At 47.4% G+C, this 23161-nt stretch overlaps 1 protein-coding gene across 8 annotated transcripts in view; it reads left to right on the forward strand.

The window, feature by feature from the left end:
- Positions 1-23161, forward strand: part of Ank1 (ankyrin 1) — a 186582-nt gene that overhangs the window by 100004 nt on the left and 63417 nt on the right. For all 8 annotated transcript variants that reach the window (XR_004942988.1, XM_036166316.1, XM_036166317.1 and 5 more), the window contains exons 2-5: positions 464-565; positions 19162-19260; positions 21794-21892; positions 22739-22837. Coding sequence is in view for 7 of the 8 variants with exons in the window: in XM_036166316.1 (XP_036022209.1) it covers positions 464-565; positions 19162-19260; positions 21794-21892; positions 22739-22837 (399 nt within the window). In the remaining variant the exon portion in view is untranslated. The remainder of the gene's footprint in view (positions 1-463; positions 566-19161; positions 19261-21793; positions 21893-22738; positions 22838-23161) is intronic.

The following is a 23161-nucleotide window of genomic DNA, read 5'->3' on the forward strand; positions in this document are numbered from 1 at the left end:
GCTGGCCCCTGACATCCTCCTCTCCTTGTTCTCTTGCTCTTTCTTCTCTTCCTTGCAGATTTCTCCTTCTATTTATCCTCTCTGCCTGCCAGCCCGCCTATCCTTTCCCCTGCCTCACTATTGGCCATTCAGCGCTTTATTAGACCATCAGGTGTTTTAGACAGACACAGTACCACAGCTTCACAGAGTTAAACAAATGCAGCATAAAAGAATGCATCACATCTTTGTATCATTAAACAAATGTTCCACAGCACAAACAAATACATTTATGTTTATTGCTACAATACATCTTAAAATAATATTCCACAACCATAAGGCAGCTGCACACCCAGATCTGGGGTGCTGACACCACAAATGAAGATGCTGTATGGACCAGGGTTCCCCAGTAGGAGGAGCTGACCACACAGGACTGTAAGATTCTTGCCACATGGAGACACTCATGACCTATTATCTTCTTCCACAGGCCGATGCTGCTACCAGCTTCCTGAGGGCGGCACGCTCAGGAAACCTGGACAAGGCTCTGGATCACCTGCGCAATGGAGTGGATATCAACACCTGTAACCAGGTCAGTGGGCTGAGACAGCGCATCTTCTTCAGAGAGGGGTTCCTGCCTGGTCCTGTGTCCTGAGAGCTTTGGGACTTGCCCTGCCAGATCCTTCCCAGAGCCTCAGAAGTCTCTGGAGCTTCTGCTGAGATTCACCCTGTATTGACATCCTTCCAGCCTAGGTCCCCTCAGGTCAGGCCAATGTAGCCTCTTGCTGTGGATCCTGCTATTGCCTTAGAGATAACCTTTGAAACCGAGTGTAGGAGGAGCCCTAGACTGATGCTGGAGCAATGGAGGAAATCCCTGTTGCCCATGAGCAGTCCTTTGGGTTCCTGGGCATCTGGAAGAGAAACAAGTTATTCAGGATACAACCCTCTACTTTCAACCTCTAGGGACTTGACCACTTCAGGGACCTTCTAGAAATGGAATCCATAGTGTTTGTCCTTGGGGACCGGCCTCTTCTCTTTAGTACAATGTCCTCATGTTTGGTGTGAAAGAGGCTTGCTTGGGATCCCAACAGCAATAAACCCTCAGAATGCAAGTGTCCACCAGCCTCTGTGCCCTGTCCCTCCGGGCCTGGCCGAAATTGTAGGATACAACCTTCTCTTTCCTGGTGCCAAGATCCCTTTAGGGTTGAGATGACCTTGTGCTGGCTTCAATCCACAGCTCAAAGAGCAAGGAGGGAAAGGCAGGTGATAGGTTAGGAGATGATTGTGATTCTGCCCATGGTGGTGAACTTGGGATGGTGGCGGTAATAGTGTGTGAGCTGGACTTGAGTTGGCAGACTGGGTGAGTAAAAGGATTCTGTCACTCCCCCATATTCACTTCCCACCCAGAAAGACCCCCAGCCATGCACACGCAGACTCTGACACACTCAAGGGCTGAGCCAGATGCCCCATGTGGAGGGAGGAAAGGCTGACTTGAAGTCAAGAATGCTGAATCCACTACTTTGAGCAGGAGGCAGGGATAAGGCCTGGGGACAAGGAGGATGTCTTTGTTGGTGGGTCTAAGGGAGAAAACAGGCATCCTCCATTCCACAACCTGGAAGCATCCTCTGGACTGAGTGAGCAGCCCCAAACCCCAGGGGTCCCCGAGGCTCCCTGGGTCCTAACTTCCATGCAATTTCAAGTAGAATCAGGACTTCTAAGGAATAATCCTATTGTCTCAAAGCAACCTCTGAGCTGACATGGGGGCAGCTGTGTGACAGAGGCTGGCCCTGGTTGACTGGCAGTGGAGGGTTTGGGGACATCAAGGAGTGACTTCATCTTGAAGGCCCTCCTGTGGTGGCAGCTGCCATCTCTGGCTTTCCGTCTTTACCTGTCTTGCTCTAGGTGTCAGAAGATGAAGGAAGGTAGGCATTATTGGTGCTAGGTCAGCATCCTTTCTCTTGGGCTCAGCCCCTGACAGTGCAGGGCCTGTGTGCGGGTGTGGAAGGGATCCTGTCTGAGGTTTTAGCCTGGAGACCTGGCTGCCAACAGACCCTTCCCTTTCAAAGCAGGCACTGCTGGCCACACCAGGAAATGACAGCTATCAAGGACTAAAATAACCCACTGCAGTGCAAAGCCCACTGTCTGTGACATACACTTGCTGTTTCCAGTTAGTTAGACACAGGCTTTTGTCCTCTGGTCGGGGGCTAGCAAACCTCTGAAATGTTGGGCGTGTGATGGGGGTAAAACATTGAGGCTTCGCTTTGTGTGAACACGCCCGCCCAAAAATGTACTCAGGTGTTTGCCAAAAGAGGATAATTACTCTAGGTCTCGTACGCAGAGGAACTTGGCTTACATAAGAGACATGAATGCCCAGGACAGACCTATTAGATCTCGTCACCATTCTGCTTGCAGGAAAGAAGACACTTACACCAAAAGTGCATATATATGCCCACGTGCACCAATGTCTTCATAATGCCCGTTTTTGTCCTTTATTCCAGCATCAATGGGTCTTGAGGTCCACCCCCACATCCTGTGTCTTCCTGTGTACAGGGACATAGACTAATCCTGCTCCTTTACTCCTGTGGACAGGGAGAGCTAATAACTGAATAATCATGCATGGTTAAGGCTCTGAAGGAAAGGTCTAGGACAGTGGTTCTCAACCTATGGGTTGCATCGCCTGTGTGTGTCAAATGACCTTTTCACAGGGCTCACCTAAGGCCATCAGAAAAACACAGGTATTTACATTATTATTCATAAAGGTAGCAAAATTACTGTTATGGAGTAGTAATAAAATAATTTTATGGTTGGGGTCACCACAACATGACGAGCTGAATTAAAGGGTCGCAGCATTGGGAAGGCTGAGAAGCACTGGTCTAGGATATTCCTCTAGGGTACTCTGAGTAGAGGAGTAGAGAGGAGCCTAAGTTAGAGGTCAGAGATACCTTAAGGTCCCTTACCTTAAGCAAGAGATAGAGGAACTGAGAGCCGAGCTGAGGTTAGTGAAGGGACAGCCAGCATGGGTGAGCGTGGACAGTCAGGGACCCAGCTGGGGTAAAACTGGACAGAGCTGCATCCTACTGGTAACCAGGGCTTGACATCACACAGCTGGACAGCATACCCCAGGGCCTGACAAGTGTGTGTGCATGTTTGTGCATTCTGTATGTGCATCTACCTGCTGCCCCAGACTTTAACCCCGGAGTTGTTCATTGGAGGGGATGGAGTTGAGGGAAAGACAGAGTGGTGAAGGTAAAAAGTTTAATGGGGCTGATGCTTATCTGGAGGAGGAGGGGCATTTCCATAGTGAACAACCTGTGCAACTGTATTAGTGCATCCAGGTTGGCTGTCTCTCCTTGCAGATAGCATGTTAAGGATTTTGATTTTTATATTGAGAGCAAGGAGGAATGAGCCTGGGATTCTAGCATATGGGGACTGTCATCAGAGGCGTGCTGTAAAGGATCACATTGGCTCCTGAGCTCCAAATGGAGACCACACAGGGAACAGTCGGAGGGCCAGGCACAGGACTGCTTCAGTAGTCCAGAAGAATATTGTAGGTAGCTTGGATAAAAGTCATGGCTGAGGAGAAGAAATAGAGCCAACCAGCCTGGATCATGAACTGGAATTGGGGGAGGGACTTCCAGAAAGACCCTGGGAACCATCCATGAACACCAGGTATTGTGGGAGCATGTGGTATGTGCGTGGTAAAGTCCTAAGTTGAGTGGTGTAGGGATTGATGACAGTGGAGACAGCCAGCAAACAAGGACTTTTGAGGCTGAAACTCAGAGCAGAAAAGAAGGTAACCTGAGACGGGCCCCCACCAGTAGCTCATTCTGGCACCATGAAAAGGGACATAAGACATTCAGAATTCAGTCTCGCTGTCTGTAGCGTTTACTGAGCTGTAGCTGGGTGCCATCTTCCATTATAGATGCTGCACATGCCCGACAGAATACACAGGCTGAGCATTATATGCTGGTAAAGGAAAGAGACAACAGGTAAGGGTATTGCTAATCAATATCTTTATCCGATGATTGATACCTAGGAGGCAAAGCCTGCTTTAGGCATGTTCTTAAGGAGATAACGTTTAAGAGGCCTGGACACAGAAAGGGAGAGAGCCTGGTGGTTTCTGGGAATGGCATTGCTAAAGGAGGGGAAAGGATGAAAGGCCCTGAGGCAGGAAGCACTTACGTTGTCTGGGAGCAGCAGGAAGTTTAGTGTGGCTGGGGTGGGACGCACGGAGATGTGTATATTCCCATGAATCCCAGCTTCAGCATCATCCAGAAATCACTCTCTAGAATCAAATGACACAGTGTGGAGACGATGGTGATTGAAAACAGACTGTAGGATGAGCTGATGGGCTTTGCACACTGCCAGCTAGCCACACGAAAGAAGCAAGCAGTCAGAACAAACCATGCTCTCTTGTAGAGCAGTCAGGTCAATATGGCACCACCTGGGGGGGGGGTGCGGGGAGGGAGGGCATGCACTGGAGATGAAGCAGCAAAAAAACCCCTCTGGGTGGCCCCAGCAATGGTGCCTGTGCAATCCCAGTGCTCAGCGCTTATGGTGGCCAGGCACTATGGAACCAGCAATGGGTAAAACCATGACCTGCCCTCAAAGAACTGAGCAGGAAGCCTACCTGCAACCAGGAGGACTCAGATGCAGCATTCTTCTGGCTGTGCAGGAGCCAGAAGAGATTTTTATGTCGGCCACACTTACTTCCCAAGATGTTGTGACACACCTCGTGTAGGCCAGTGACAGGTGACTGAGCCCCACATCACGTCTTCCATTGCTTGGGAAACAAGGGACTGCAGAGGAGGAGTGTAAGGGTCCCAGTGGCGTGCCAGGGGGTTGGGAGTGACATACAGTGAGGGAGGGTGAGGAGGGCAGCCCTCCAGTCTGGGAGGCTGGCTCTAGTTCATCCCAGGCAGCCTGCTGTGGTCTTCTATTACTGTGAGTTTGGAACTCCCGACAAGCACAGAGTGACATTAACCCACGTGGTTCCAAATTCCACCTATACCCGACTGTCACACGGAGAACCTTCTAACTGCGCAAGCCTTGCCACCTGGGCGCAGCACTGGGTAGTGATGAGGGGGAGAGACTGTGTTGTTCCACATCTGGTACTGTGAGAGTCTGGCTGTCGCCAAAGGAAGAGGAGGAGGCAGTGCAAGGCCCCTGCCTGTGTGCTGGAGCCCGGCACTTCTGTTGAGAGTCTGAATTGTTTTTAGAAGGGAAATAGTGTTTGGGGCTTAGCAGGGGCGACTCCATTTGATGTTCATCTTGCTAATTGTGAGGGCCGACGGACAGCTGGAAAGCAAGCTGTTCTTTGCTGCACATAGGAGTACGTCATGGTTTGGTTTCCTCCTTGTGGATGTCTGAAGCCTGTCCCTAGTCTGGCCACTTTGAACGCCCACTTCTGCTTGCAAGATGGCCAGAGCCGGTGCAGGGTAAGTGAAGCCGAGAGAGGCAGAGTCTGCCAGATACAGCACCGGCTCCCGCAATGGCCAGCTATCAACAACACCAAAGCAGAGGTCATCACTCCTTAGACCCACCTGCCTGGGTCGGGGTTCATTTTTTTCCTTTCTTTCTTGTGAAGGAAAGAGAAGGGTGCTTGTCTCGTTTGTAGTCAACAAATGTAATGTCCATTTGTAGTCAACAGAGCCATCTCCCACATCCCCGAGCCTAGGGAAGGGGAGCCTAGCATCATCAGGTGTGTGGAGTGTGTGCATTAGTGATTGGCACACACCAGCACACACCCTGCTGCAGCTGTGAAAGGAGAGAACTCGGGGTCCTCAAGTGCTTGGATTATACACATTAGGGATTAACTCTGAGCCACCAACGATGTATCTGGGTCACATTAAGGAAAGACAGAAAAGCACTTTCTCTTGGAGTCTTTAGCCAAGGACAAGTCCAGATTTGAATTCTCTACTTCATGTCCCCTCTGCTGTGTGTTCTCTGTCTGCCTGTGGTATGAGTCTCAATATCTGCCTGTGTGAAGACTGTCTTTTGAACCTGTTTGTCCCTGTGTCTGTCTGTGTGTCTCTGTGTCTGTCTAGTGTATGAGTTGTGTGTGTCTGTCCTGTTTTTATTGAACAGCAGAGCACATCACATGGGGAAGGAATGAGACACTTTACAGAAGTCTTTAACAAACTTTTACAAGGGATTAAGTCATTGGCTTCGACGAATCCCAACTGATTGAGACAATAAAGATCATTGTTTATCAACCAATATCCATAACTTGTTGCTGTCAACCTTTATGGTAGATTTTAGGAAGTTAATTTAGGACTTGCATGGTTCTGGGTTCGGAGAATGGAAGAATACATAACTCATGATTACAGCTATGCATTATCTCAGGTTGTAAAAGCTGATCCCATGGGAAATCCAAGACAACTCTGAATACATAGTAGGATAGAAGTCTTAAGTCTTGAGTGACTTCAAGGTGTATTATTAACTTTGGCTGTTGAGGTCCAGCAGAAATTCTAGTCTCTTAGAATGTTGGAGATGTTTTCGTAATATTGCATTGCCACAGTCAGGAAGGGAAACAAATCCTCCAGTTCCACATTGTGATCTGATGGCTTTGAATTCACAATGTGAAGACTAAATATGGTCCTCTTATTCATGAGAAACTTGAAGAAAAAAAGAGAGGCTGTGTGTGTGTTGGGGTGCATGGATGTGCATTCAGCTCTGTAGGACACACTCCATTTGCCCAGCCAAGCTATGACCTGATTACAAATGAAGACAGGACCTCAGGAAATCCAGACCTCTGGGGTATAAAGGCTCAAGAGCTGATGTGTGCAACTGTATGTGGTGGGACCTTTAGAGTGGCTCTTCATTGCTGTGATGAAACACCATCACCAAGGTAACTTAAAAAAGGAAGCATTTAGTTAGAGGCTTGCTTACAGTTTCAGAAGGTTAGTCCATGACCACCCTGGCAGGTGGGCAGGCAGGCATGGTGCTGGAGCAGTAGCTGAGAGCATACATCTGATCTGCAAGTTGCCCGCAGAGAGAGTGGAACAAGCCTGGCATGTGTTTTTGAAACATTAGAGCCCATCTTCAGTGCAATGGTTTGAGTAGGTGTGGTCCCATAGACTCATGTATTTGAATGCTTGGCCCATAGGGAGCAGCACTATAGGGAGGCATGGACTTGTTGGAGGAAGTTTCACTGTGGAGGCGGGCTTTGGTGTCTCATGTATGCTCAAGCCATGCCTAGTGTGATACAGTTGCTTCTGCTACCTAATGATCAAAATGTAGAACTTTAGCTCCTTCTCCAGCACCATGTCTGCCTGCATGCTGCCATGTCCCACCATAATGGAGAAGATAATGGACTAAACCTCTGAAACTGTAAGCCAGCTCCAATTAAATGTTTTCCTTTATAAGAGTTGTCATGGTCATTATGTCTCTTCACTGCAGTAGAAACCCTAATTAAGACACCCAATGACATACCTCCTCCATCAAGGCCACACCTCCTAATCCTTCCCAAACAGTTCCACTAATGGGGGACCAAAGATTCAAATGTGTGAGCCTATGGGGGCCATTCTCATTCAAACTACCATAGAGACTATTTCTAAGTTCAATGGGAACATGGTTCAGTGAACTGTTCGCCTTTTGAAAACAGGGTATGGTATGATAGAGGCAGGTAGACTTGCTAAGAACAATGGCCCTCTCTCAACTCCAGCCTTGAGGAGACTGCCCTCTCCTCAAGGGAGAGGTGGAGGAGTCCTGAATGCAGAATTGCCTGGATTGAAATAGGCTATGGATGTAACTGGGCCTAGAATTCTTACATTTAGTGGTGAGCTTGATACTTTTCTCATGGTTTACAGGCATGTCTCCCCCATCCATGTACTGACTAGGCCCAGCCCTGCTTCGCTTTTGAGATAGAGCATTTTCAGGGTGGTATGGCTATAGATTGTATATAAATGTGTCTCTGGATAAGCATGTTCAGGGTGGTATGGCTATAGACTATATATAAGTGTGTCCTCTGGATAAAGCATGTTCAGGGTGGTATGGCTATAGACTGTATATAATCGTGTCTCTGGCTAGAGCATGTTCAGGGTGGTATGGCTATATACTGTATATAAGTGTGTCTCTGATTTTAGTTTTGATTTCCTAATTTAACAGCAAGATGAATGCATACTTTGCTTAAAAATCAAAACTGTGCAGAAATGCACGACATCTGAAAGTCTCCCTCTCCCACACCATACACACCATGGTTGACTGTTTGGAGGGAAGACTGCCATGCCTTTCTCTGAGCCAGCAAAACACATATCCAAAATGTTTCCTGTGGATGGTGATTGCTTAGTTCTTACACCAGGATGAGAGCCAGACCATTACTTTCAAGACGTGTCAGTTTAGATGAATGGTAAGACCAGTTAGAAGCCTCATTCTTCCCCAAGCTTCTTCCTCTAATCCTGCTGCCCTTCCTTGAGAGGTGTGGTTCTCTTAATTTTTAAAAACAAAATATCAAGATCTCGGACATAGAATCTTTCTAGTACATGGGAGATATTCTTAGCTGCTGAGCTCAATTTCAGAACCCATTCTCTCATTAACTTGAACTCGAACATTCTCCCCGCTCCACTCCCAAGGGCCCTGAAACCTCAGCAGTGGGTTTGTTGCTGAGCTGTGGGATTTTGGAGCATGGAGGCCACTGCAAGTTTTGAGCAACCACACAGCAGAGGGAAGGTGATCTGAGGTCAATTGGCCTCCAGGAAGAGCTCTGAAATTGCTGTGGTTCCTTTTAGCTTTAAGATAATGAAACAGATCACAGTGTCTCTTCTCTTCCCGAGTGTAACTAAACTATGATCCATAAGAGCTACCTGGGTAGAGAACCGAATTTAGGTTGTAATAAAGCAGAGAAGGAAAAACCACTTAGAGCCAGCTTGTTCCTTTCTCTTTGGCTCCCTCTCTAAGTTGGTACAGTCCTCCTGGATCCTTCCATTCTCCAATTGTCCCTGTCTCAAGAGGAACACAGGCTTACAGAGGAGGAAAAGGTAACCCCCTTCCCAACCCTGACAGTTGTTCAGCTCCATCTGCCTCCTGAGCCATTAAATTGCAAGATGGAATATTTTTAACAGACGTTCCCCACCAAGTGGTCTCTGCAGAGCCATAAACCCTCTACAGTAGAAAGGATGCCAGGTGGAGGGTCCTTATCAGCAGGCATCCATGTGAAGTTGAGACTGTTCCCTTGGCATGGTTTGATGGCATGCAGGGCAGGGTATATCCTTACTGGATAGCAGCAGAACTCTGTTGCAGGTCATTGGTCCTGCAAAAGTAATGTGGTCAAATCTCCACAAAGGCTTGCAGAAAACCTATTCTAGCCCAAGCCCATTACCCAGAACCTAGAGTGGCCCCCTTCTCCCACAGTCCTTCTAGACCTTTGCCTCCGCTCCTCTCTCCTATTTTCTTAATTGTTTCTTATCTACAGAAACACTGTAAGAACAGTACAAAGAATCCCTGCCTCCCCGGTGCTTGCATTCTCTGTGGCTGCTTTTCTGTGTTCTTCATATCTAATGACCTTCCTATCCATCCATGATATTATTCCAGGTTGTAACAGGCATGAGTAAGGAGACCACCCACCTGGCTCCCACATGCATCCGAGGCAAGAAGCTTGGCTGTATTCCAACGTCAACATTCCATCCAGAGTCCAGCTGGCCCTCTCCATACCCTCCCTTCCCTTCTCCCTCCTTCTGCCTACCTCTTTCTGTGTCCCCACCCCACCTTCTCACCTCTCATCTTGTTCCAGGTGTCTTCCTAGGTAGTAGACATTTGGCCTCAGGTGACGGGAGCATCTAATGAGGAACAGCTCCTCCAGCTCTGGTTTTGGCCCTGTTCTATTCAATGTTTGAAGCTCAGCGATGTGTGTCTGATGTTAAACTCTAAGTTGGGACACGGGGAGTCCTTTTGGTAGTTTGGTTTCTTTGTGGTGTGCTTGGGATTCTTGGAGTCTCCCCTCACTCTCTGCACAAGTTGTTCCGGGTTCGTTCTGAGATTCCCTGTGCTAACGCTGGCTCTGTGGCTTTCCACCTGTACCTGCTGTGTGGGTCACTTCCCGGGGAGTCCTTGGCTTCTGCTCTGAGAGGTGGAAATTAGGCTCTCATTACCACTGCTGTGCCTATTGTCCCTGGTTCTCAACCAAGAACTTGGCCAGAAGAGTGGGGGCCTAAACAGAAGCCTGAGTGCATAAGTTCCCTGTAGACATTCTGACCACACCAGGGGAAAGATTGCTGCTTGAATCTTCTTTCTTGTTTTGTGCCCTGGGTACTTTTATGTCGACTTTAAACAGCTAGAGTCATTTTGGAAGAGAGAACCTCAACTGAAAAAATGCCCCCACCAGACTGCTCCGTGGCGCACGCTTTTGAGTAATGATTGGTGTGACACCCCTGGACCAGTGGTCTTGATGGATAGAAGAAAGCAGGCTGAGCAAGCCGTGAGGAGCAAGCCAGTGATTGGCAGTTCTCCTTCAATTCCTGCCTCCGGGTTCCTGCCTTAAGTCCCTGCCCTGACTTTACTTAGTGGTAGAGTGAGAACTGAGAGTTGTAAGTTGAAATAAACCCCTTTTCTCCCCAAATTCCTTTGGTTCATGGTGTTTTATCACAGCAGTAGAAACCCTGACTAAGGTGTTTTGGTTTGTTCTGCAGTACTGAAATCAAACCCAGAGCCTCATGCATGCTAGGCAAGCATTCTACCACTGGGCTACATCCTCAGCTCCATTTTATTGGTTTTTTACTGACTACATTGGTAAAGGGGAATATGGCACCATGATATAATCATATAATTGTATTAGTTTAGGTTTCTATTGCTGTGAAGAGACATCATGACCACAGCAACTCTTATAAAGGAAACCATTTAACTAGGGTGGGCTTACAGTTTCAGAGGTTTAGTCCATTATCATCATGGTGAGGCATGGTGGCATGCAGGCACCCATGGTGCTGGAGAAGGAGCTGAGAGTCCTATTCTTGTCCACAGGCAGCATCGGGAGAGTATCACACTAGGCCTAGCTTGAGCAAAGGAGACCTCAAAGCCCGCCCCCACAGACATCCACTTCCTCCAACAAGGCCACACCTCCTAATAGTGCCAATCCCTACGGGCCAAGCATTCGTACACATGAGTAGGCCATTCCTACTCAGACCACAATAGGATTTTCCCATCCCACCTCTCAGCACTCTGGGCTCTCTATTTCCTTGATATCTCTACTGCTATTCCTGGGACTCCAATCCTGTTCTTACTTATCAGAAACTCCCCTGGAGAGCAAGAAACTGATCTAATAAGTGAACCCAATACATGATAGTAAGTGTGGCTGAACAAAGCCATGGCTTCCCAGTAACGGTCTCGGCGTGGTCTTAGTCTTGGCTTCACTCCCAGGAAGAACATAGGTCTGGAATGACAAGATTTAAGAGCCTGGTACTGGCTAGTCTTATGTCAACTTGACACAAGCTTGAGCCATCTGAGGGGGGGAACATCATTGAGAAAAGGTCTCCATAAGATCAGGTTGTAGTCAAGTCTGTAGGACGTTTGATTAATTAGTGAATGATAGGGAAGAGCCCATGGCACTGTGGTGGAGCCATCTCTGGGCTGCTGGTCCTGGGTTCTATAAGAAAGCAGGCTGAGCAAGCCATGAAGAGCAAGCCAGTAAACAGCACCCCTCCATGGCCTCTGCATCAGCTCCTGCCTCCAGGATCCTGTCCTGTTTGAGTTCCTGTCCTGACTTCCTTCGATGATGAACAGTGATGTGGAAGTGTAAGGCTAATAAACCCTTTCCTCCCTAAGTTGCTTTTGATCATGATGTTTCATCACAGCAATAGTAGCCCTAATCCAGACAAACTTTGAGGGGCTAAGGGGGATCATGAGCCCTCAGTCAGAGGATCCACTTTGAGGCTGTGTGCTCCATGAATATGATGAAGCAGGTGAACAGGAAGTGTGAGGGCTATGTGTTCGGAGACCAGGCACCCACTTTTGAGACATCTCTGCCATTTCCCATGGACTGTGGGACCTCAGGATACCAGCACTTACCGGCTGATGCTTCCCTTCTGCTCCTGACTGGAGAAGTGCTAAATTTCCAGTGACATGTCAACTGTATTTGTACATTTGGAAATCAATTAGTGTAATTGGGGCAATCAGAGGAGCTAAACAGAGGAACAGTTTACTGAGAACAAATGTCTGAAATCGTGTTTCTGCCAATGGAATCTCTCACAGTTGGTACAAGAAAATATTCCAAGTTAAATCGTGCAGGCTGAATGTGACTTAAGAATATCTTAAGAACTGTTGGGAGCAACTGCACATCCTCACTGGGCTCTCCTCCTCCCCAAGACGTTGCTTCTCAAAATGCTCTCAAATGGCCCTTGCATCCAAAAGGGGGCAAAGCTCAAGCGGAAAGCTGGTGTGAGTGGCAGTGTGAAGATTTTTTGCCCCTCAAAGAGACCATCTCTTCATTAAGGCCATCGTGGCTCGAAAGTGTCTGGAGCCCAGGGGTCAGTCTTCAAGCTCAGGATAGGGAGAGTGTAGGATATAGAAGCTTCAAAGGATGTTGCTGTTGCCCTAATTGTAGGAAAACAAAACAGATAATCTAAAACAAATCATAAATCTTCCTGAACTCAGCTGAGGGCCAAGGGAGTAAGGTAATCAGGTAATCTGGATTCCAGAGAGGCCAAAACCATGCTGAGATGCCCACATGCACCATCTTTGTGCTGGTACAGTGCATGTAGAAGCAGTGAGCTCTGCAAGGCAAAATCCCGACAACTCTTCCAGGTCAAGAGGTCTACATTGAATTGTTGACCCCATGCCTTGATTGAGTGCTCATGGGAAGTACTGGATACCATAGAGAAGCTCCCTAGGCCTAGGGAGTTCAGGGTGTGATTAGTGAAAGGTGGAAGACAATAGCCTTGCAGACTTCCCAGACTCCTCTCTTGATACCAAACAGATATGCTGTCATACTCCAGACTTCAAATGGATGCCATCTGTATTGGCTGGTTTTGTATGTCAATTTGACACAAACCAGAGTCATCAGAGAGAAGGGAGCATCAGCTGAAGAAAATGCCTTCATGAGACTCATCTGTAATGCATTTTTTCAGTGTGTGATCAGTGGGGGAGGGTCCAGTCCATAGTGGGTGGTGTCATCTCTGGGCTGGTGGTCCTGGGTTCCATAGGAAGCAGGTTGAGCAAGCCAGGGAAAGCAAGCCAGTAAGCAGCACCCTTCCACAGCCTCTGCATTAGCTCCTGACATTAGGTTCTTGCCTTGTTTGAGTTCCTATCCTGACTTCTTTCAGTGGTGACCAGCAATGTGAAACTATAAGCCAAATAAACCTTTTCCTTCCCAATTTTGCTTATGGTCATGGTGTTTCATAGCAGCAATGGAAACCCTAACTAAGACACCATCCTTCCAAGGAGAAGCAGAAACAGACTGCTTTTGCTAAGGAACAGGAGGCACTCTTGCTTGATTTATATAGCCTGGAAACCTGGGGAGGCCAGCAACTGTCCTAGGCCCAGGGTCATACCCCAGTAATAAGCAGGTCTCTGGTTCTGCTAGAGGATATGAAGACATGCAAGGATTACCCATCCAAGCCCAGTACAGACCGGGTAAAGTAGAGGAGGGGTAATGGAAAAAAAAAAAAAGTGTCCTACCCTTGATGGCCAGACATGCAGAGCCTGATTAAGACTGAAGCTGGGCCAGTCTATGTCACTGGGAAGAACACATTGCCACTAGTAGAAAAGTACAAGCAAGGAGATGAGTCTGCCTGAGACACAGGTACCTGGAACACATGGAAGCTAAGAGATCAGGTACACTGAAACCCTTCTGAGATCCTGACTCTTACATCAAACTCAGGATGACTGCAGCCTCCCTGGAGAAGAGTGTGGAGGCTGACAGACCAGACACCATGAGACCCAAACCCAGGGCAGCTTCTAACCCTCACTATCCATGCCACAGATGAATTAAATCTGCTTCCAGCCATAAATGACACATGCTTTCATGTCTCTTGTTCTTATACACGATGCCTGGAAATCAATTAAGAATCGTTAATGTAATATACATGTAAGACAAAACACAAACTATGGTCAAGAGACAAAGCATTCAACAGAACCAGACTCAGAGAAGAGCCAGGTGATTGACATGTGCAAGAATCTAGTAGAGAAATGAATGACATTCATGAATCGATGGGGGATTTCAGCAAAAAGAAAGTCCCAGGAAGATCCTAATGCAAGACAGTGATTAAAAAAAAACACAAGACACTTTCTTAGTAATAAAAGTTTTCAACAGTATCATCAGTAGAGTAGACAAAAGCATGCTAAGACTCAGAACTTGAAATAGATCCGAAGAAAGTATTCAAGTTAAAACAAAGCAGAAGAAAAAGAACAGAGTGGAGTGACTATGAGCACAGGCATCTCAGGTGGCTTAGCACACTGGCCACAGTCTCGTGCTTGGGGTCTGCAGGAAGAAGATGGCCAGCTAGTGTCCTGCAGGACAGCATGGCTGGAAGTGGCCAGGAGCAGCTGCGCGTCTCCCTTAGCTGAAGCCCCTAGTCTCATGTCTCTGGAACTCCTGTGTGTGTATCGTCTTCACGCCGCTATTTGAGAGAAGTAGTATGTACTTCACCCCACTCCTAATCCCTCAACAGCCTGTCTGCCATTTGGCTTCAGGAGAAAGCCACTGTGGAGGCTGGATGAGTAGCTGAAGTTCTAAGGAGAGATCCAGCAGGCTGCCTCTTGCTTTTGGCAACCAACTTACATTTGATTTAACTGAAGTAAAAGCATATGGTTCCTGGCTATGAAGAGGTGGTAAATTACAGTTCATCCCTGTCCATAGTCACAGCTAAGAACAAATAGTTCACATAATTTGTACTCCTCCCTCTTCACACTTGAGCAATTAAAAAAAAAAATGGTTTAAAGAAAAGGAAAGCGTTAAATTCGGTATTTATCCATGGGATGCTGTTTTGGTATTGAAAGTAGTCTCTTGTGTGGACTAGTTATGCACTTAGTAAGGCAGGGGGCTCCTTCAAACACATGGCAGGACGTTGGTTCCCCAGGTGTCCCTCAGCTTCAGATGCTGGGCTGGATGGTCAGTCATTGCGGCCAATCATCTCCGCACCTGCTGAAGTTGGATCCTGGAGAGAGCACGGCCTCTGGGGCTTGGAGCATTTGTGTACCTGTTGGATCCAGCTGCCTCACGAAAGGAAAGGGACATGTGATGTGGAGGCTGGAAGCTTGGCTTCTGATGTGTTAGTGTGTGGGTTTAGAACTTAGTGTCACATATGGTGCCTTCATTTCACCATTGTAAATGAACTTGACACCCTAATGTCACATGAACTGGCTGTCTGGCTATGAAACCATTTCTTAAAGAGTAGTCCGATCCTCTTCTGTGCTACAGATTCATACGTGCCTGTAAGAACATTTAGGGTATTTCTTTTGTGTGTATCTGTCCCTGTAGCACCCCACCCACAGTGAGTTAGGTCTTCAAGAGAAAAACATTGCTTTCTTAATCACCTACAGCATACTGCCTGGCACTGTCGGCTGGCTCAGTGTTTGGGATGGGTAAATGCTCAGCACTCAGTAGCACTGCAGCTGAAGCGGGCGTCAGCACCTGTGTTTTGTTACACACTAACTCCGGGGTTTCTTGTCTACCCTGGTTGCCTGTGCCTAATGGGGTTTGTTTGGGTTCTGTGGCCTAGATGAGGACATTGAATTCAAACCACCTGAGTCATAGACATAGCTTACATCTATTAGTAGTAGTAATAGATGTAACTTACAAAGACTGCTAGGTGGCTGGGGAGATGGCTCAGCAGTTGACACAGAACCCACACCAATGCCTGCGATTCCAGCCTCAGTCTCAGAAGTCAGAGTTAGGGGATATGGCCAGCAAGCTGCCTAGTGAGGCCAGTGATATCTATGAGCTCTGGATTTGATTGAGAGACCCTGCCTCAAAGCGTAAGGCTGAAGAGTGGTCAAGGAAAATTCCTGACATTAACCACACATATGGGAGCGTGCGTGCGTGCGTGTGTATACACACACACACACACACACACACACACACACACACACACACACACACGGAAAGACAAAGTCGTAAAGAAGAAAGAGATGGTAGAGGGAGAATCCGGAAGGGAGGGTGAGATACACTTTGGGATGTAGAACCACCCAAATGGAACCTCTTGGAAGAAAGACCCTTTCTTCTGCCAAGAGTGGACTTCTGGAAGGTTTGTGAGCCAGGGAGGAGAGAAAGGGAGACTACTGAAGACCACAACAGTGAGTAGAACCATCGAGATCGGTCACAGAGGTCACAACCAGACCCTTGGGGATGATTGTTGTGACTGTAATCAAAAGTAAACTATGCTTCTGTTTATCTGATTAAAAAGAAGTGAGCTAGCTCCTGGGAGGAGGGCACCCCAAACCATGCTGGCTTTCATCTGGTTGTGATGTAGCAGGACTATGTGATGTCATTAATTTAACCACTCTGGGCCTTGGTTTGCTAAACTGTGAGTGTGAAAGGTATAATCCAGAGCCTTTAATACACCTTGCCTCCAACTTTCTGTGGTCAGAAATCCAGCATGCCGATGGATTAGGGTCCTCACATTGGCTCCCAAGAGCAGGGAAAGCCACCCCTAGAGCATCAGCTGTGTTAGATGTTTCCTCCTAGGCTTGTCCACATTGCAGCTCTGAGGCTTTCAAGACCAATCAATACCCACCATTTAGATGGCAATGCTGCCAAAGCAAGCACTAAATGAGCCACGTCTATGCTGGCATGCTACCAGAACCATCTCCTGGGGTAAGTGGGGTAAGCAGAGTGTAGCCATGACCACAACCCTACCACCAGACCCCAGAAGCCTCACATGCCAGGGCTTGGAGCCTTCCAGAGTAGGGTTGATAGATCTCTGTCTACAGGTCTGCAAAAGGGAACAAGATCCTCATCAGACCTGTCCCACAAACAGGAGCAGCTACAGAAAGGTCTGGGGACTTCCCAGGTACCCCCTCATTTGGCAGGTGGCTTTTTAGTTCATTTGTGCTTTGCACATTGAACACAGACAGTGGGTTTGTGTGTGTCCAGTGTTCCTTACCCCTGCTCTAACTTCCTGTCCAGGCTGTGGCTTGCCTTCAGGCCATTTCTCTCCTGTTACAAGCCACTCTTTGATCTGATAATTTTATTTACACTGTGGGATGAAAAATCCACATAGCTGTGTTGGACCCTGTGGTAACTGTTGTACACAACCTGTAAGAGGAAAACACATGATAGCTAGAGTCAGATGTTCTCATTAGGAAACACTTGATAAAGGGGCGTTCCCATTAGCCCCACTCATTCATCTGCACATGCGTATGCAGTGGCATAGTGTGTGTGCGTGCGTGCGTGCGTGCGTGCGCGCACGCGCACACTTAGCACACACACATAGAGTAAGGAATGTCCCAACCCAGCAAGGTCTCGGCTAGCTGTCTTCACTGGCTGCTTGCAGGCTGGGCAGGCCTGATCTAAACAGGACATAGGTTGACATTCTTGCAACCCTCCTGTTTCCCTGCGCCTCAATGCATTCCCAGGAGACTCTTCCCTGTGGTCACGTGCTAAGAGGCAGCACTGACCCCAAGTAGAGAGCTGTGTTTTAGTGGGAAGCTGAATGTGTGCTCTGACCCAAGAGAGGAGTGGGCATTTCTGGAACCCAGGGTGCAGGGACTCCCAGGACAGGTGAGTCAGAGGCCTCAAAACACAGAGTGGTCAAGCCTTATCCTGATTGGCAAGAGCCTGCAGTAACTCCAAGGCTGGGAGAGGGGGAGGAAAGGAGGTACTAAAACCAGATTAACCAAAACTAACAGGAGAAGAGGGCTGTTGACCACAGTGGAGGAGACAATGAATGCAGATTATCTGCTGACTAGAACCTCTGGCTTTATGGATCCTACTCAGCCATGGAACTGAAATTCATGCCATCACATTGTCAGAATCATCTGTAGTGCTGGGTAATAACTTTTGAAAAAAAAATATTTATTTGGGGTGTGGGGCATATGCATTCCATGAGCATGTTGGAGGTCAGAGGTAACTTTAAGGAGTCACTTCTCTCCTTCCATCATATGAACCAAACTTAGGTCATCGGGCGTGATGGCAAATGCCTTCTCACCAGTCCCTAAGTAGCAGGGTGTTTTGTTTTTGTTTTTTGGTATTTTCAAAATAGGGTTTTTTCTTTGTAGCCCTGGCTGTCCTAGAACTCACTCTGTAGACCAGGCTGGCCTCGAACTCACAGAGATCTGCCTGCTTCTGCCTCCCTAGTACTGGGACTAAAGGCGTGTGCCACCTCTGCCGCCACCACCACCTGACAAATAGCAGTTTTTGATATCAGATTTTGCCAGAAAGATCCAGGGCCTTTAAGTACACAGGTCAGAGAATAGAAAGAAGGAGGCACGGACTGAGAGGTGCATCCTGAGCCGTACTACTCTTAAGGGACACAGTAGCAGCTAAGACTGATTAGAACTTTCATACCTTGGTGAGAGCTCTGATTTTGGAGACTGATGGTTGGGCGTAGCCTCTTTGGTGGCACCTGAAATGATGAGCTAACAAATTTCACACTGGTTTTTCCATTGAGGGACTTGTGTAGCCTCAACCAAGTGGGATTTCCATCCATCAGTGGTCAGCTCTCTGCCACTATGGCAAAATACCTGGGAAAGTCAACTTAATAAATGAAAACCAAAAAGTTTATTTTGGTCATGATGTTAGTCCAAGGCTACTTGGTCTCATCATTTGGGGGCCTATGGTGACACAGTACATCTTGGGATGAGTTTGTGGCAAAAGAGGTTTCTGGGATGTAGCAGCTTGGAAGCAAAAAAAAAAAAAAAAAAAAAAAAAACCGGAAAGAGAGCTGTATGCCACCAGCCTCTTTCTTAAGGTCCCCACTCTTAACGGTTCTACCTCTTCAAGCCTTCAACATTTGTGCATTTGGACACTTCCAAACCCCAGTGAAGCCTAAAGACTGCCTAGGATCAGGTCCCTGTAGGTTCTCAGAGAATGTTCCTGCACTTGGTTCCTGTCCAGAGTGTGCATTTTTTCTTGTCTTTGCTCTCCTTGGTGCTCTGACCTTCCTAGCTAGCCTTCCGTTGGTGGCTCTCCGTGTCAGCTCTACCCACCCAGTGTCCCTGCATTTCAGCCTCCCACCCCTCCACACACCTTACCCAGTCCTTAGGACGGCAGAGCGGCCAGTGTCACTAACCAAAACCTCCCCACCTTTCTGCTCCTCTCAGAACGGGCTGAACGGCTTGCATCTGGCGTCTAAGGAAGGCCACGTGAAGATGGTGGTCGAACTACTGCACAAAGAGATTATTCTAGAAACGACGACCAAGGTAAGAAGCAGGGTTGAAAATTCAAGCCTGGGGGGGCCTTTGTGTGTTTTCTCAAACTGCAGCTTGGAAACCAGCCTAAACATGGTCTTGATTTCTGGGATGCTGTTCGTCCTGTTTCTCTGAGTCTCAGGTGCCACCTGAAAACACAGGACCCTCTTTCCAGAAACAGTCAGTGGCCCTTTATTCTAATCCCCCTCACTGGATTCTGAAACCAGGACCCTTTTATGGTGGCTTCTTACTGCTTCATACAAGGACCAGTTCTGCAACATCCAAAGTTGCTTCCCCTTCTGTGACCATAGGCAAGTTACTTGGCCACTGGAAAGCCTCAGTTTTCTCCCCTGTATATAGGGGTGATGACACTTATTCGCAGGTATGACAATTCAGTGTACATAAAGAACCCTGCATAAGAATTAGGTGGGAAATAATGACAGTGACAGTGTTGTCACTGAAGAAAGCCTAGTCCTTCTGATTTGTCCTTCTCTAGCAAATCTTCCTGTTTGGCCCTACATCTATTTTCTCCCTGATTGGTTACCTGAGACAGTACTCCCTTTTATCATGAAATGTTTTGCATAGAAGCATCAATTGATATAGATTGCAAAAATAATGGGTTTTTTGCATTGCTGGTAGTGGAACCCTGGTCTTCATGCTTGGTAAACATGCAGTCTACCCCTGACCTACATCCAACCCCTAAAACAAGCTTTATTTCTTATACACATGCAGTTTGTTTATTAAGATAATCTCCTTTTGCCATGCCCTGCTGCCCCCAGTCTTCCAGCTCCATCTCCCCACGTCGCTGCCTCTTTGCCTGAGCTGCCGTTACCTCTCACTTCCCGTCTGATGCTCGTCAAATGGTGTCCCGAGCACAGCCTCAATCTGAGCTCTTTGCAGCAAGCATCCTGCTACCTCTCAGGCAGAAAATGCAGCTGGATGATATGTAGAGAACAGATATAATTTGTATGAAATGAATTCCCAAATATTATGAAGGTAGAATCCTTTCCCATGGTAAAATTTGCTAATTTTCATGTCATAGCCCGCTCACTCATCGGTGCAGTGAGCGAGTTGCTCTTTGGGGCTGCAATTGCTTCCAGCCCCTTAATAGAAATTGAATGTTTCACCTGCTTTTCCCGGGGACCAAGGAGTGGCTACTGACCTCCAATGTACCCAGCCATAAACCTGCAGCCTCTCTTCCCTGGCATTTCCCTAGAGCTGAGTAAATGACACTCTTTCCAAATCCTCCTCTTTGGTTTTTATTTTGTGATGAATACTTACTTGGTAGATTTTATTTATAGACATTTCTGTGCCAGCAAAGCTTTAGAATGCCATAGAGGAAGAGGGGTACCAAAGGTGAAAGTCGAATCTTAGGCTAGGGAAGACACCAGACAGACTGTGAAATTGCCATGTGTCTCCCAGGCTTAGGAAAGATTAGAAATAAAGACAAAGTAAGAAGCTAAAATCCACCCCAGTTCCTTAGCTGGGCTCATGCATGCAAACATAAAAGATGGATGTTCTGGCTTCTCTCCTCCCTCTCCATCCTAGAAACTAGAGCCTAGATTCCGGGTAGGTAAGGGTCGAGGAGACCGCTCACATCACCCCACAAATTCATACAGCGATGACCCAACCCTCCTCTTCCTGTAGGTTCTATGGCTCCTTAAACATGGAGAAATCGAGTATTTGTAAATCAAAATAGAATTAAAGCATCTCTTCTGTTTCATTAACACAGAGGATCACACCCCTGTTCTATGACTGCCCAGGGGTCTTCTTGAGGCTTGCAGGTGGGGTGTGTTTGTGTCTCTGTGTGTGTGATGTGTGTCTCTGTGTGTGTGATGATGTGTGTTTGTGTGTGTGTGATGTGTGTGTGTCTCTGTGTGTGTGTGTGATGTAATGTGTGTTTGTGTGTGTGAGATGTGTGTGTGTCTGAGACATGTGTGTGTCTGTGTGACATGTACATGTGTGTGGGATGTGTGTGTGGGATGTGTGTGATGTGTGTGTATGTGTGTATGATATGTGTGTGTGATAATGTGTGTGTCTCTGTGTGTGATCTGTGTCTGTGTCTGTGTAGTGTGTGTGTGATGTGTGTATATGTTCATGTGTGATGTGTGTGTTTGTATGTGTGATGAGTGTGTGTCTGTGTGTATGAGAGATGTGTGTGTGTGATGTGTGTGTGATGTGTGTGTGATATATGTGTGTGTGATGTGTGTGTCTGTGTGTGATGTGTGTCTGTGTAGTGTGTGTGATGTGTGTATATGTGCACGTGTGATGTGTGTGATATGTGTGTCTGTGTATGAGAGATGTGATGTGTGTGTCTGTGTGTGTGAGAGATGTGACGTGTGTGTTTGTGTGATGTGTGTATATGTGTGTCAGACAGAAGAGGACATTGTTCCCTGTGCTTTTCTAGCCTCTCATGATCAGTGGCAGGCTGGGTATAGACACAGATGTTTCTGCCTTGGGGCTTCCCAACAAGTATCTTCATTTTTCTCCCTGTGAAAATCCCTTGAGCAGGCTGAGGAAAATCTGTTCCTTGCCTCTGTTTCAGAAGGGGAATACCGCTCTGCATATCGCTGCCCTTGCTGGTCAGGATGAGGTGGTCCGGGAGCTGGTCAACTATGGAGCCAATGTCAATGCCCAGTCTCAGGTAAGGGGTCCTGATTCCTAGGATGGGAAAGCCCTTCACTACACAGTTCTAAGTTGTAATTGTAAGGCTACATAGAAGACACATTGGCTGTTGTGTACTTCACACACACACACACACACACACACACACACACACACACACACACACCCCACATCGTAGCTAGGACTAGATTTATTACTGCCATGTCTCCAAGCAGTAATACATGCATTCTGTGTTAATTTTCCAAGGCTAGACTACACATCCTTAGCATGGAGAGTTGGTCAGTGTGGACTACATCTTGGTTCAGTAGATCGGTGAAATCACATATTATGGATGGACCATAGGTGGGTCCATCACATATACCATACACATATACCATAGGTAGGGATATAAGGCTTGGTTGGTTAGTGTAAAAATATAATAAAAGTCGGGGGGAGGCGCTGGAGAGTTGGATCAGCAGCTAAGGGCATGTACTGCTCTTGTGGATTATCCAAGTTCGGTTCCCAATACCCCACATCAGGTGGCTCACAACCACCTGTAACTCCAGCTTCAGGGGATCTGACATCCCTGGCTTCTCCGTTCATGTGTACACGCTCACCCATCACAGATATACATATACACATACTTGAAAACGAAATAACTTTTTAAGTGGAGGAGGATGTTTGAGCTAGGGACTCACTCAGGTGCAGGACAAAACACTTGTGTGGATCATCCCTCCCTCTTGGCCTTGGGTAGTAATCTTCCAGAGGCAGTGGTGTGTGGCAAAGAGAGAGTATAAAGAGAGAACACCCCCCCCCCAGTGAGAGGGTTTGCGCCTGTCTTCACGTCTTTCCCACTGTTTTAATGGCTTCTTCTTCGGGTTTGCAGAAAGGCTTTACTCCCCTGTACATGGCAGCCCAGGAGAATCACTTGGAGGTGGTGAAGTTTTTACTGGAGAATGGAGCCAATCAGAATGTAGCCACAGAAGTAAGTTCCTTTGGGCAATGTGCTCTGGGCTGAAAGTGTCTCAGGTACACGCAGTGATAATGGCACCTAGTCAGACTTCCTTAGCACGTAGTCAAATAACAAACACGTAGTACACACAATCAGACCCTCACAACACACATTCAGACTGCGATCATGACACACACAGTCAGATCCTCACAGCACACAGACAGACCTTACCTCAAGCATAAGAAGGTAAAGGTAAACTGAGTGCCATGGGGCAAAGGAAGGCTTCGGGGAGGAGGTGGCGCATGAGCTGAGCTTGGAGGATGCGAAGGGCTTTGGAATCTCATCTTTGCTCTCCCC

This window comes from Onychomys torridus, chromosome 17 (genome assembly GCF_903995425.1).
Source record: "Onychomys torridus chromosome 17, mOncTor1.1, whole genome shotgun sequence".
In the NCBI taxonomy this organism is placed as follows: domain Eukaryota; kingdom Metazoa; phylum Chordata; class Mammalia; order Rodentia; family Cricetidae; genus Onychomys; species Onychomys torridus.